The sequence below is a fragment of the Sphaerodactylus townsendi genome, linkage group LG01, assembly GCF_021028975.2.
Source record: "Sphaerodactylus townsendi isolate TG3544 linkage group LG01, MPM_Stown_v2.3, whole genome shotgun sequence".
Classification (NCBI taxonomy): domain Eukaryota; kingdom Metazoa; phylum Chordata; class Lepidosauria; order Squamata; family Sphaerodactylidae; genus Sphaerodactylus; species Sphaerodactylus townsendi.
The window spans coordinates 84,964,478-84,977,418 of NC_059425.1; the positions used below are offsets into that span (position 1 = coordinate 84,964,478).

At 39.8% G+C, this 12,941-nt stretch overlaps 1 protein-coding gene across 4 annotated transcripts in view; it reads left to right on the forward strand.

Moving 5' to 3' along the window:
- ARID4B (AT-rich interaction domain 4B) overlaps positions 1 to 12,941 on the forward strand; it is a 118,350-nt gene that overhangs the window by 49,447 nt on the left and 55,962 nt on the right. For all 4 annotated transcript variants that reach the window (XM_048485794.1, XM_048485804.1, XM_048485813.1 and 1 more), the window contains exons 4-7: positions 718 to 783; positions 6,923 to 7,013; positions 8,667 to 8,746; positions 10,917 to 11,008. In XM_048485794.1, coding sequence (XP_048341751.1) covers positions 718 to 783; positions 6,923 to 7,013; positions 8,667 to 8,746; positions 10,917 to 11,008 — 329 coding nt within the window. The remainder of the gene's footprint in view (positions 1 to 717; positions 784 to 6,922; positions 7,014 to 8,666; positions 8,747 to 10,916; positions 11,009 to 12,941) is intronic.

The window sequence follows — 12,941 nt, forward strand, 5'->3', positions numbered from 1 at the left end:
GGGCAGCAGGAGGGGGGGGGGTTTCCTCCCTTCTGCACCACCCAAAGCCCCTTTGCAGGCAGTGTGGCACCTCCTTTGCTGCACTGCCTCTGGATACTGCAGCAAACTGGATTGCACTGTTAAGATTGCACCGTTATGTAAAACATTAAAAGTACAGTTTTGATTGTCCCTCTCCAGACAGTCAAATTCCAGGAAAATTTGCTTTCCTACAAAGGAATAGTGTATCACCATAATGAAAACATTCTGTATGTAACTGTAATTTACTGTTAAAAATAATGTATGAGATCATTCATTAGCAAATGGGTACTGGTAGCAGTTGGTCCATGGAGCTTTCAGATCTGCATTGGGAGCACTGAAGTTTCCATATATTAGGTTCAAACAGCTTAAAGGTATAAATAGGGAAAGAGAACTGTAGAACAACCTTGGTCTTTAGTATTTAATTATTTATTCAGATTTAAATATTTCTTTTAAGGAAAGACCAATCTGAGCCAACTGAATTTTAAAAATAGGTGATGTGCCAGTTTTAGGTTATGGTAGTACATAGTGAGTATCTTAGAACGATTTGCAGATTCAAACTGATTGATGTAGGGGAAACATGCTATGTATTGGGTTTTTAAACTTTTACTGGTATATTTGGCTGCTACTATAGACTGCTGAATTCCAAGATCAAAGCAGGGGAATGCTTAACATTTACACTGCTCTTTCCTTCAATTCTAGGTAACATTTAGGCATGATTCATCAACTGTGGAAGTTCAGGATGAGCATATAAAAGGTCCTTTAAAGGTAATATTTTTCTATTGCTGTTATTTTTTAAATTGTGGGTAGCTTTTGTTTTCGTTTGGGAGATTTCTTTTGCTTTTCATATTTCACGCTTTATGATTGATCAATGTGTTGATGTAGTTCAGGGGTCTGCAGCCTGCGGCTCTCCAGATGTCCATGGACTACAAATCCCATCAGCCCCTGCCAGCATGGCCAATTGGTCATGCTGGCAGGGGCTGATGGTAATTGTATTTCATGAACATCTGGAGAGCCGCAGGTTGCAGACCCCTAATTTAGTTAGATAGATCATAAATTGCACAGTATCAAAGTTGGGTTGAGATTTCTAGTCTATAGAATTTAAGAATAGGTACTTGTTTCTGGTATGGTATATGTGATAACGAGAATACTAGAAATTTGTGAATTTGGATCTAGAAGGCCACATGAGATGTTTCACTTGATCACAGGGATTTTCTAACTTCCAAGTACTAGAATAGGTACTTGTTTCTGGTATGGTATATGTGATAACGAGAATACTAGAAATTTGTGAATTTGGATCTAGAAGGCCACATGAGATGTTTCACTTGATCACAGGGATTTTCTAACTTCCATTTCTCTCATGGACCCTCAGGAATGGCACGCAGTGCAATGTGGAGCTCTTGCTATTCTAGCCACTGTTTTGAACATTGTAGTGCTTGTGGTGAAGCACCAAAAAGCCTAAGGCTTTGATCTAAGGAGCAGCTAGGGTTAATGGAAGAGACTGGTGCTGGCCTTTTTCTTTCTTTCTTTTTTTTCTTTTTATTCCTCCATTGACTAGCTGGATCCCACTCTCTACAATACAAAGCTTTTCAAACTGAAAGGGATTTCAAAAGAAGTTTGTAATATTCTTTTGAAATTGCTTCAGTTTGAAAAGCTTTGTAGTACAGAAAGTGCTGCAGCGAAAGGACAAACAGCCCTTTGGGGGCTTTGTGGAACTAGTTAGTCTATTGTTGGATCCTTATTTAAAACCACTTCCATGTATATATCTCAAGTAGTTTTTGTTTTTTAAATAATATGTAAGCATGTGAGCCCCTGATTTGGAGGAGAGAGGATTTAATTGTGTCATCTCCCCAGTTTTTCGTAGCAGAAAACACAGAGCTGAGGAGTGGGGAGAGGCTTAAAACTCTTACCCCCCTCATGCCATGAACCTGATCTGAATTTGGCATCCTACACACCTGTTCTTAAAAAAGAAAGCAAGCGTGGGAGTTCTGTGCTGTCTGATTTAGCCCTGTGTCCCATTAATATCTGCTAGAGTTTCCACTAAATAAACACATACTGAATCAGGTATTTCCGGTCGTTTGTTCGTTTTATTTGTGCTCTGCCTATATATCTTGTGTTCACCGCCCTGAGCCCTTTGGGGGTAGGGCGGTATAGTAGTAGTAGTAGTAGTAGTAGTAGTAGTAGTAGTAGTAGTAGTAGTAGTAGTAGTAGTAGTAGTAGTAGTAGTAGTAGTAATAATAATATGTCTCATAGATTTCTAACAGACACTGTTCCCCCTTTGAAATAAATGCTGTAAAAGAATAAGAAAAAAGTTATATCAGAATAAACATTCCTTTGAATTTTAATGGGATGCTTAGATTTCTGGCAATCCCTGTTACATATATTTCTGTTCTTCTTTTGTTTAACACAACATGTGCTTCTTAGATGCATGCTTCTGTAATGGTTGCAAAGGGGTAGCAACCTTAATCACTGTAGCAAAATATAACAAAGGTCCAGTGGCATTTTGTAGACTAACCAATAAAAAGGTTAGTTGTGAATCCAGTCACGAACTTGGTGACCTAGTATGCCCCATTCTCTGAAGTATTTCCATTCACTGTAGGGGTATATGGTTGTATGGACTCCAACCTCAGGTCTTATGCCACTAGTACTCCTGTTTTTTTACAAGATGTAACTGACTTCTTGAGGAAGCTACAGTCCATTGACAACCTCCTGAAAAATACTTTCTTAGCAATCCCCGATGATGTCACAGCAAACCAGGCTATTGAATTTTGGTTTTTGTCCTTACCCACTACTATGAATTTGATAACAGTTTATATTTTCAGATTAAAGGCACTTCTGTGGGCACCCACATAGCACTATAATGTGTGAATATTATAGTGGTGCTTCCTTAGCTCCTGTCCATTTTATCCTGTTTTGTACCTAAGCACCACTTGATATGAAAAAGCCATTGACTATCACACACTGCAATCTTCTAGCTACCAACTGGAAACATATAAAGCAGGGGTCCCCAAACTACGGCCCGGGGGCCAAATGTGGCCCCCTGAAGGCATGTATCCGGCCCGCCAGGCATGGCGGCGATGGCTCCATTCATGTGCAGTGGGGGCTCGAGGGAGAGGAGGAACCGGCCCCAACGGCTGTTGATTGCAATTACATGATGGCACCCCCAAATCTCCATGAATTTTCTGACCCAGAGTTGGAAACCTTACACGTGGCAACTCCTGCTCCGCCCTTCCCTCTTGGCTACTCCATGTGTTGCTCTCAGGCTTTCTGTTCCGCCTCACTCCCATTGGCATCAGCCAGGCTGGTGAATCGCTCGCTGGCTGCTAGGGAGGAAGAACCCAGGAAGATACCTAATCCTGGGTTAGATGGAATGCTTCATTGGGAAAGTTCTGCTTTTTTTTTTACAGGGGAAGGTATTCCACAGCCTCCCCAACAATATTTGGAGCCCACCCTGTACTTGACATACTTTGGTCACTGTTCTAAAAATAGACCGTGACAGAATGGCTGAAAGGTGAAATCAAACATTTTACAATCATTTGTGCATAGGAATTTGTTCATAGTTTTTTTTAGTCCGGCCCTCCAACAGTCTGAGGGACAGTGAACTGGCCCCCTGTTTAAAAAGTTTGGGGACCCCTGATATAAAGCAATCCATACTATACTGTGAAGCATTGCATTACAATTTCATTTATTCTCACGTATCAGACAGGTACTCCTTGACTTTACAAAAGGCATTTTTTACTCAGCTAGTAAAGTAAACTGGTGGACCATGGCAGGTTATCAGGGTTCAAGGCTGTGAACAGCTTTGCGTGTGATAACTAGTCCCTTGAATTGAACTCGGGCAGCCAAATGAGTTTCTACAGAATGAATGTAATCTGCCTGCTCTGCCTAGGTCCCAGTTATAACCAAGCTGTGTCATTTTGTATTGATTGGAGTCTCCAGGTTGAAATCAAGGGGAAATCCATGTAGAGTGCATTCCAATAAGTCTTGCTTCAGTGTTACTGTGGCATAGATCCAGGTGGTCAGCTCAGCCAGGTCAAAGTAGAAGCCTGTCTTCTGAGCTAAATGAAGTTGGAAGAGAGTGTGGGGTTTTTGCAGCTGCATTAACTTGCTCCTCCAGCAGTAATGCTGAATCCAGTATAACCCTTATTCTTAACTGAGTCAGTAAGGTTCAGCTGAACCTCACTGAAGGTGGGAAGCTCAACACCTTGCAAGATCCCACCCTTCCCAGTCAGAGTAACCAAATTCTTAGTAAGCACAGCAGGGATGCATGCTGGCAGAGTTTTCATTGACCAGATCACAGCCAGGGAAGAGCAAAAGTTACTTTATTCTTCCCTTTTCACATTTATGTGTGTGCGCTTGATCCTCGATTGTTTTTGTAAAAACTTGCAAATTTCATCGCAATTATACACCTTTCACACAAGCAACCATCTGATGACTTTTTCACTTTTTTTGCTTGACAAGTAGTTGTGTAACAATCAACATTTAAAATTATTTATCCTCATCTGATGTACAGTTTTTGAAATATATGCTTGCCAACAAACATTCCCTACTGCATTGATTATTTCTGTGACTATTGCAGCATTAGTCTCTTCAGGTATATGTTTCTTGCCTTGCTCATCAGAATTGAATAAAGCTGATGTGTGAGTGTGTGTGCCCCTTACATACAGCGTGTGATAAAATCACTGTGAATTACAAAAAAGAGAATTGTGGGCATAAATTGCCTCTACACTAAGCACACGTAACCACTTGGCTTTATTTGTAAAAGTAGAGGTTTTACAGAGATTCTTTAATCTCTGAGGTAACAGAAGTGTTCAAATGGCAACGTACTAGTTCATACATTTTCGGACACACAAGTATAAAGTTCCATCTAGTTTTTGTTTTAGATCTCTGTTCTTTAGAACAACTTCAGTCAGTAGCTCTTGTTCACCATCTGCTGGAGGCAAGGAGTGGTACTAGGCAGAGTGGTACTAGGCAGATCAAAATTTCCTTAAGGGTTTCTAGGAGCATCTGGGGTAAAAGTTGGAAACCTGACTTTTTAAAATCATGGGGGCAGGCTGACTCTCATAAAAATATTATTTCTAGTGAGAATGTGATGTTGTAATTATGTAAAAAATGTTACTGTGTGGTGATATTTGTGAATTACTAACTTTCAGGCTAAAGTGTGTTAATCTTTCAAACTTGCACATTGATAATTTTATATATAACATGTGCCTTGTAAACTACACATTGTACAGTGTATATATAAGCAAGTAGTATGGTGGTTTGCATGCAGATTGAAAAAGTATGTGGGAGGAGTTGAGTCCAGGTATACAATCTTTGGGAGGAATAAATGGTATATATGCCAGATTGTATTCTCTTTTCAGGATAAAGATAGGAGATTTGTGAATTCATCTGCCATTTCCTGGACCATCTTTATACTAGAATGCTCTGCTTGGGTCCTAGTGCCTACTTAATTATGTCCCCAAAGTACTAGAACCCAAGCAGAGCATTCTAGAGCAAAGACAGTCCAGGAAATGGTGGATAAATTCACAGATCTCCGGTCATTTTTATTCTGAAGAGTATAGAAACAGCAGTGGTACTTCTCTGTGTATTGCACATACAGGATTTGTGCCATATGTGTGTAATTACTGTCTTATCAATACTGCACAATTTCAAGAGTATTAGTTATAAAATTTGTATCAGATACTCAGAAACTCAGCCTATAAGAACTAAAAGAGCCACATTTAGTGTTCTTTTCAGCTCCCAACCATCCCTACCCGACTTAGTTCCTTAAAAGCAATTATTACAGTCAAGATATCTTTGTACTCACTAACTTTGATATAGAATGAACTTTGAGAAGAAAGGAGAATTTGCTTCCCTTACTCACTTTTCAGAGGTACTTAGCAAATGGACTTCTTTGGATAGTCATGAGAAAACATAATTTTACAACTGGATTTTTAAAAAAGATACTTCAAAATCTGAGAATACACTTATATACAGTGTACCTTCTGTTATATTTCCCCTGTTTCCCCTGCGTGAAACATACACATGTGTAACATCTGTTAGTGTCTTATAAGGCCAACAATATTATCTCTGCAGAAATAGATACAAAAAATAAAATCTGACATATGCTAGTAGGATGTAAGATGAATGTTATAAATGCAGTATCTTGTGAAAAAATATCTGGCACCTACTAGACTATTGTTAAAAATGCCAAAACAACTGACATACTTTACATTAACAACCAACATTTAGCTTGAAAATTATGGTTTTGTTTCTAGAAAGTACAAAAGTTGCTTGTAGAAGCAGATCTTTTCCCACCTTCCCTTTCCCCTCAGGATCTCCCTAAGTCTGCCAGAAAGTCCGCATGTGGGGGTGAGGGAGCCTTGTAGAAGTGCTGCATGACACAGGAGGCTGCAGAGGAATGGGTGAGATCATTCCACTACTTTCCCTCTGTTGGTAGAAGTGCAATGGAGCAAACTTTCCAGTGATCTAAGGAGCCGGGGCAATTTTACCAGATTTCCCTTCCTCGTAACTGCAGCCTCCAGAATTGCTGTCAGCTCTTAGGGAGCTTCTAGGGAAAGGAGAAGGCAGGGGAAGATTTGTCACCACAAGCACCTTTCACTCATGGTTCACAGGACCTACCCTGTACATTTTTAAAGTCAGTGTTTCTCAAGGATGTTACTTCTAGTTTTCCACCTTTTCCTGCTAATTGCTGTTTGGGGTGTTTTTTTTTTTCCCCAGATCTTTTTTTCCAGAAACTATATATTTTTTTCAGATCTTTTTTTCCAGAAACTATATTTAGCCACTTAATTTTTTTTTCAGAATAGAAATTGAACAATATATTTAACTGGATGTTTTTAATTGAATTGAATGTTTTTAATTGAATGTTTCCTTGAAAATTCTCTGAATGACTTGTATGTTTTAGGTGGGAACTGTGGTGGAAGTAAGGAACCCTGATGGGATTTACCAGGAGGCTGTCATCAACAAATTAACTGATGCGAGTTGGTATACTGTAGGTAAGGAAAACTGACTGCATTCACCAGTCAAAAAATTAAAGGCCAGAAAAAATTACCCTGAACAGTTCTAGACATTCTACATTTTCCACACTGTATTGGAAGCTGCTTTTAAAGTGTTCGACGTGTTGTGGGTATATTTTGCTAGTCGGTGTGGGAATTTGTTAATTTATTTGTATTTACTTATTTTATACTGCACCTTTCTCTCCATTGTGGTGTCAAAGCAACTTCCATTGTTCTTTCCTTCCTTTTATTCTTATGACAACTCTGTGAGGTAGGTTAGGCTGACTGTGTGTGACTGGCCAACATGACCCAGCAAGCTTCCATGGCAGAGTGGAGATTTGAATCTGGTTCTAGGTTAACCACTATACCACACTGACTCTTCTTCTTGAGTTACTTCTTGAAAGGGAGATACAGAAACCCTACTGTATAGATTGTCTTAACCTTACAGTCCTTGGGATCAGGGTCCAAATTTCTGTAATTATCTACAGATAATTTTTCAGACTAATTACAATGTTATTGCATTGTGCATCACATTCCCATATCTTTTGCCATGAACACCTCAGAGGCAGGGAAGGAGGGTGGGGTGCAGCTCTAGACGGGGAAGAAGGGGACAGGGAGCTTGCCTTCAGCTCCTGAGGTGGCAACGTTGGTGGTTGGTGCAGGGCCAGGCGTTCTCAGGGTGACAGAAGTAGGTGGCAAGATAGCAGTGCCATGCCTTTAAACCCTAGCTGGTCAAAAAACAAAGCTATGTTTTCACAGCCCAGTGGTGCCTGATGGGGTCAGGCTATGGAGGAGGTCACGGCATAGTTGGCCAGAGGGGTGTGCAAACCATTTCTGAGTCTTTTCTAGGGATGGGAGGCAGCAGTTGGGATTGTCTGGCTCCCCACAATGAAAGGGATAGAGTCTTGCAAGGACTATAAGGAACTGTTTAAGCTCCTCCAGCCCAGATCTAAGGAGGATTTGGTTGGGGCTCCACAGAGTTTGCTCATAGGAAAGACAGGAGAGTGAAGGAAGAGGCCTGATGGAGAAAATGGATCAGGGAAAATATTCATCACTTCCCCTTCCAGTGTGAGGCCTCAGCAGGAAGTGGGGGGAAAGTGAACTCAGTATGTCTTAACTTGCCAGCCACAATCATTGCCAGCCTTCCCTTTGTGCTGGTAGTTGCTGGCCCACATCCTCACACCTTCAGTTCTCCTATTCTTCCTCTGTTCTATAGAATATCATTTGCCAGTGTGGCATGAGTCCTATTAAATCTTATTTGGTTCTTCTTAGTAGATACAATAATTGGTTTCAGTAAGGCAGACAAGTAGAAGAGAAACATGTCTGTCAGTGGGTTTGATTCTGTGAATCCATTCTGTTAGGAGGGCAGCTGTCCTCTGGGGAAACTAAATTAACAGACTAGCTGCATTAAAGAACTCTGTGCTAGTATAATGGATTCAGAGAATCCAGCCTATTGTCTTTTAAGCTTATATATTGTTATGAACATACTTCCTGTAAATGGGTTCAACATAGTTCTGATGGGTTGTAATAACTGTGGTTGAAGTACATTTAGTTCCGTGCAGAACTTAAACTTCAATAACTGTTGAAGTAATTTGTATCATCCAAATTAAGCTTGCCTTTCTAACTTGTGTTTCCTTTCACTTTTGGTAACAGTATTTGATGATGGAGATGAGAAGACCCTTAGACGTTCTTCACTTTGTCTGAAAGGAGAGAGACACTTTGCTGAAAGTGAAGTAAGAATCATTAATTAATTAATTATAAGTATATTTTGCAAATCCACAGAGTTCACAAATGTGAATTTTCTGTAGTCGTGCTGCAGCAACTTGGCATGCCTTCTCAGGTTTATCTAGTTATTGTAGAAACAGTGTACATATGACTAGTTAAATAGTAGTCAGCTGCAAACGTTGGAATATAACATGGATTGTCAGGAAATTCATTATTCTGGTTGAGGTGACCTTAGACTTGCTGTTGAAGTAATTTGATTATGTGACCATGACTTAAGCAACATAATTTTTACTACAGGGCAGCGTTTTGCAAAATGGGAAACAGGACATTTCATAAGAAGATGTTATCTATTTATAAAATATATGATTTAACAAAAGTTGTATTTTTTTCAGGGATGATAACCTGAATGTTGCAGGTGCAACAATTCATACAGAAATCAGACCAAATGTGGTGGTAGAAAGTGCCAGGCTAGGGCTGACATGGCAACCTAGGGTTTTCAAGGCAAGAGATGTTTGGTGGTTTGCCATTGTCTGCCTCCACGTGGACTGAGAGAGTACTGAGAGAACGGTAACTGGCCCAAGGTTACCTAGCAGGCTTCATGTGGAAGAGTGCAGAATCAAACCCAGTTCTCTAGATTAGAGGCCCCCACACTCAACCATTATACAACACTGGCTCCCTTGACCAAATACAAAGTAACTGATGACTGCTGAATCCTATAAATACTCATTAGTACAAGGTAATTACAGCAATAGATAGTTCTTTAAATTGCTTTGACCATATTCACTGCAGTATCAAGTGAGAAGTGAATTTTTCTTTAATTCCTGAAATTATTGTCCTGTTGTTTGTGTTTATTTCCATGACATATCATAGTAGTCTACGAATTCCAAAGTCTGTCAGTTGTCAATTGGAAACTGATCACACCTGTGGACGCCTATGTACAGACTCAGAGAATTATTAAATATCAGATAACTAGGCTAATACACTCTTCTTAATTAGTTCTGATAGTCCAATTCGGTATGGATTCATATGCCTTTTCTTACCACATTGTATGTATCTGCTGGTGGTGTTTTCTTTAAGAAATAATAGAAAGTGACCACCATTCAGCATGAGAATCTGTTGTTTCAGGTTTACTCCAAAATGGAACTCTGGATGCTTTGGCTTCCCTACACACCTAGAAAGCTGATCTTTCCCACCACACTGCCTCCACTGATGCTGTTTCCTGAAAGGAACAGCTGTTGCCTTAGAGCAGGGGTCTGCAACCTGCGGCTCTCCAGATGTTCATGGACTACAAATCCCATCAGCCCCTGCCAGCATGGCCAATCTGGAGAGCCACAGGTTGCAGACCCCTGCCTTAGAGAGCAGAGCATCTTGATTTGTGAGGGGGTGGAGTTAAATTTTGGGGGATGGGAATGACTGTAGCTCTGCTTGTAAACGGCTAATGTTTCATAGGGTACTTAAAATAAGCAGTTTTTGAGTATTAGAGTTTGTTCCAAAGTTCAGTTTGAAATTTAATTCATTCTTTAATATTGTGTCTGTTGGTGCAAAAATTCATGCACTAAGAGAGAAACAAAAATGTTGAGAATGCTGAAGCAGTGAGGGGGAAATTGGGTGTGTGTATGGGTATAAAAATGTAAATTTTGAGAAAAATTCAAATATATACAATACTTTAATTTATTGTCAAATCTAAGTTACTTTACTGATTGAACAACATAAAAGGCATCATTTTAGCATATGAATTTATACTATTTGGCATATTTATGGAATTTTAAAAGTATGTATAAATATAAGTATCTTCATTTTCTATCATTATAATTGCAAATTCTCTCTGTACTTGAGAAAGATTTGCTATGCTGTCACCAATTTTCACATTTTTAATTTTGTTATCTGATATGCAGGAAACAAAAACTGAAGGCAAAAAACAAATTCTAACCTCAAACTTCTCATGTTATACATTTTGAGTGTGAGAAAATTTGCCTTAAGAAGCATTTTGTTCATTCTGAAGGAGAAAATATTTTAAATATGTTTCCTTTCAGTGCTTCACCACAGCTTTCACATTTTCCATCAGGAAAAAATGAAAAAAGGCCTTGGGGGAAGAAATGGGAAAATATTCTCCAGCTTTTTTTGTACCATTATATCTCCAATAATAAATGCTAATAAATCTAATGCTTTTACCAACAGACACTAGATCAGCTCCCACTTACCAACCCTGAACATTTTGGGACTCCTGTTATAGGAAAGAAAACAAACAGAGGAAGGAGGTCTAATCACATGTAAGTGTTATTATTAATTGTTCTCCAGGCTATTAGTATCTTATTGTCAACAAATTATTTTGTATTGGCTAAAAAAATTAAAATAGATTGAAATGTAAATAGAAGGTGCTGCTGTGAAGTTCATGCATGGATGCGGAGCAATTTACATGCAGGCACAGTTGGGAAAGGATTGGGCAGGGACACTACTGGCCTCTTGTTTCCCATTTCAAGGGCTGGTCTGTTGGATCAAACTGGGAAGCCCACAAGCACAGCATGTCTCTCGGCAACCTGCATTCAGAGGCTGGAGGTTCCATTTAGCTGTCATGGCAGACACCGTACATTATGGTAGCAAAATCCCTGCAGAAGTACTTTTTGTCATCCTTAAACTTATTGCCAGTGGTTTTCATTAGGTGGCCCTGAGGTCTAGTCTCACAAGAAAGAATGGCAGCTATGGCCTTGAACTCCTAATGCCAGTGCAGATTGTGTTTAGCAATGCAGCAGAGAGATTCAGATTTGCATGGCTAGTCTTAGGAAGGGTGTTTGTGTTTGCCGCATGTATTGCTGGTAGTAGAATTGGGCTGCCTTGCTTCAAGCAGGGGCCATGAGTCAGTGACAGAGCAGCTGTCTGTCATGCGGAAGGTTCCAGATCCAGTCTCTGGCATCTTCAGTTGAAAAGACTGGGTAGCAGATAATGGGAAAGATGTCTGCCTGAGAACTTGGAGAGCCTCTGCCAGTCTTAATAGCCAATAGTGACTTTGAATGGTAAATGGATTGGTACATTGTAAGGCAGGTACATGTAAATGTTCATGGCATTTGTCTTACTAGTGTGTGTTTGTAAAGAGCAGTTAAATCGCAGCTGACTTATGCCAACCTCAGCAAGGGGTTTTCAAGGCTATTGAGAAGCAGAGATTGTTTGCCATTGCCTTCCTCTGCAGAGCCTTCCTTGGTGGTCTCCTTCCAAGTACCAGCACGGCTTTGCTTCCAAGATCTGACAAGATCGGGCTGTGCCATGCTGCCCCCGCCCCTTACTAGTAGTACTCTTGAAAATGTTGTTTAAGTTCTTTTCAAGTAATTACATAACAGATATATCTTGCAAGTCTCTTGAAGGGTCATTAAGGTTAGGATTAGTTAGTCCTTCTGGTCAGAGCCTTAACTGCGAGGTTTTATTTTCCATCCTGACCAAACTTGCAATAGTGCTCAGAGGTGGACCTTGCTACCATATTTCAAGAGATGACAGTGGAGGGTAGCAGGATGAGAAAAGTTAAACAAATAGAAAAGAAAACCCTGTTGCTTAATCTAATCAAATGATACATATAAGTAACAGCTGTAGAGAGTTGTGGAACTGTGGGATTTAAATGTATTTAAATAAATATGGTTGCTTGCCTGGAAGAAAGAGTCAGGCAGAGATACCAGTTCCCACTCTGGCATCTTTCCCCTCACCATTTCAAGATGAACCCATCGTCTTAGACTAGACCCTTTTCCAGGTGAGTTTCTTACAATAGATCTTGCCAATAAATGCTACTTTTTTTGAAATGGTTACCAAGGCACAAAGTTTAACCCCTGGGAAAATCACTGATAAGCTGTGCATGTGGGAAAGGCCTAGAATTGCTCCCTGACATGACAACTTTCACAACACCATTTTCCCCTTTCCTATCTAATGGTCAGGCTTGCCCACATGATATTTATCTAGTTCCACTGTCTACTTCATGTGATACTCTCCCAGATCAGCTGACAATTTGGCTGAATCACCAGATGCTTAAACAGGATAGTTGTCCACATAGTATTTCTTAGAAGTGACATTGTTGTATTGAGAATATATTTGGGTTAGATTTCTGTGTTTTGAGAAAACAGAGGGGCCTTGAAGCCATTGGCATTTCAGATTATTGTACCTGTTTCTGATTATTTTTAAGTCCTTGTAATTTATTATCTCTGAATTATTATTTATATGGTTAAT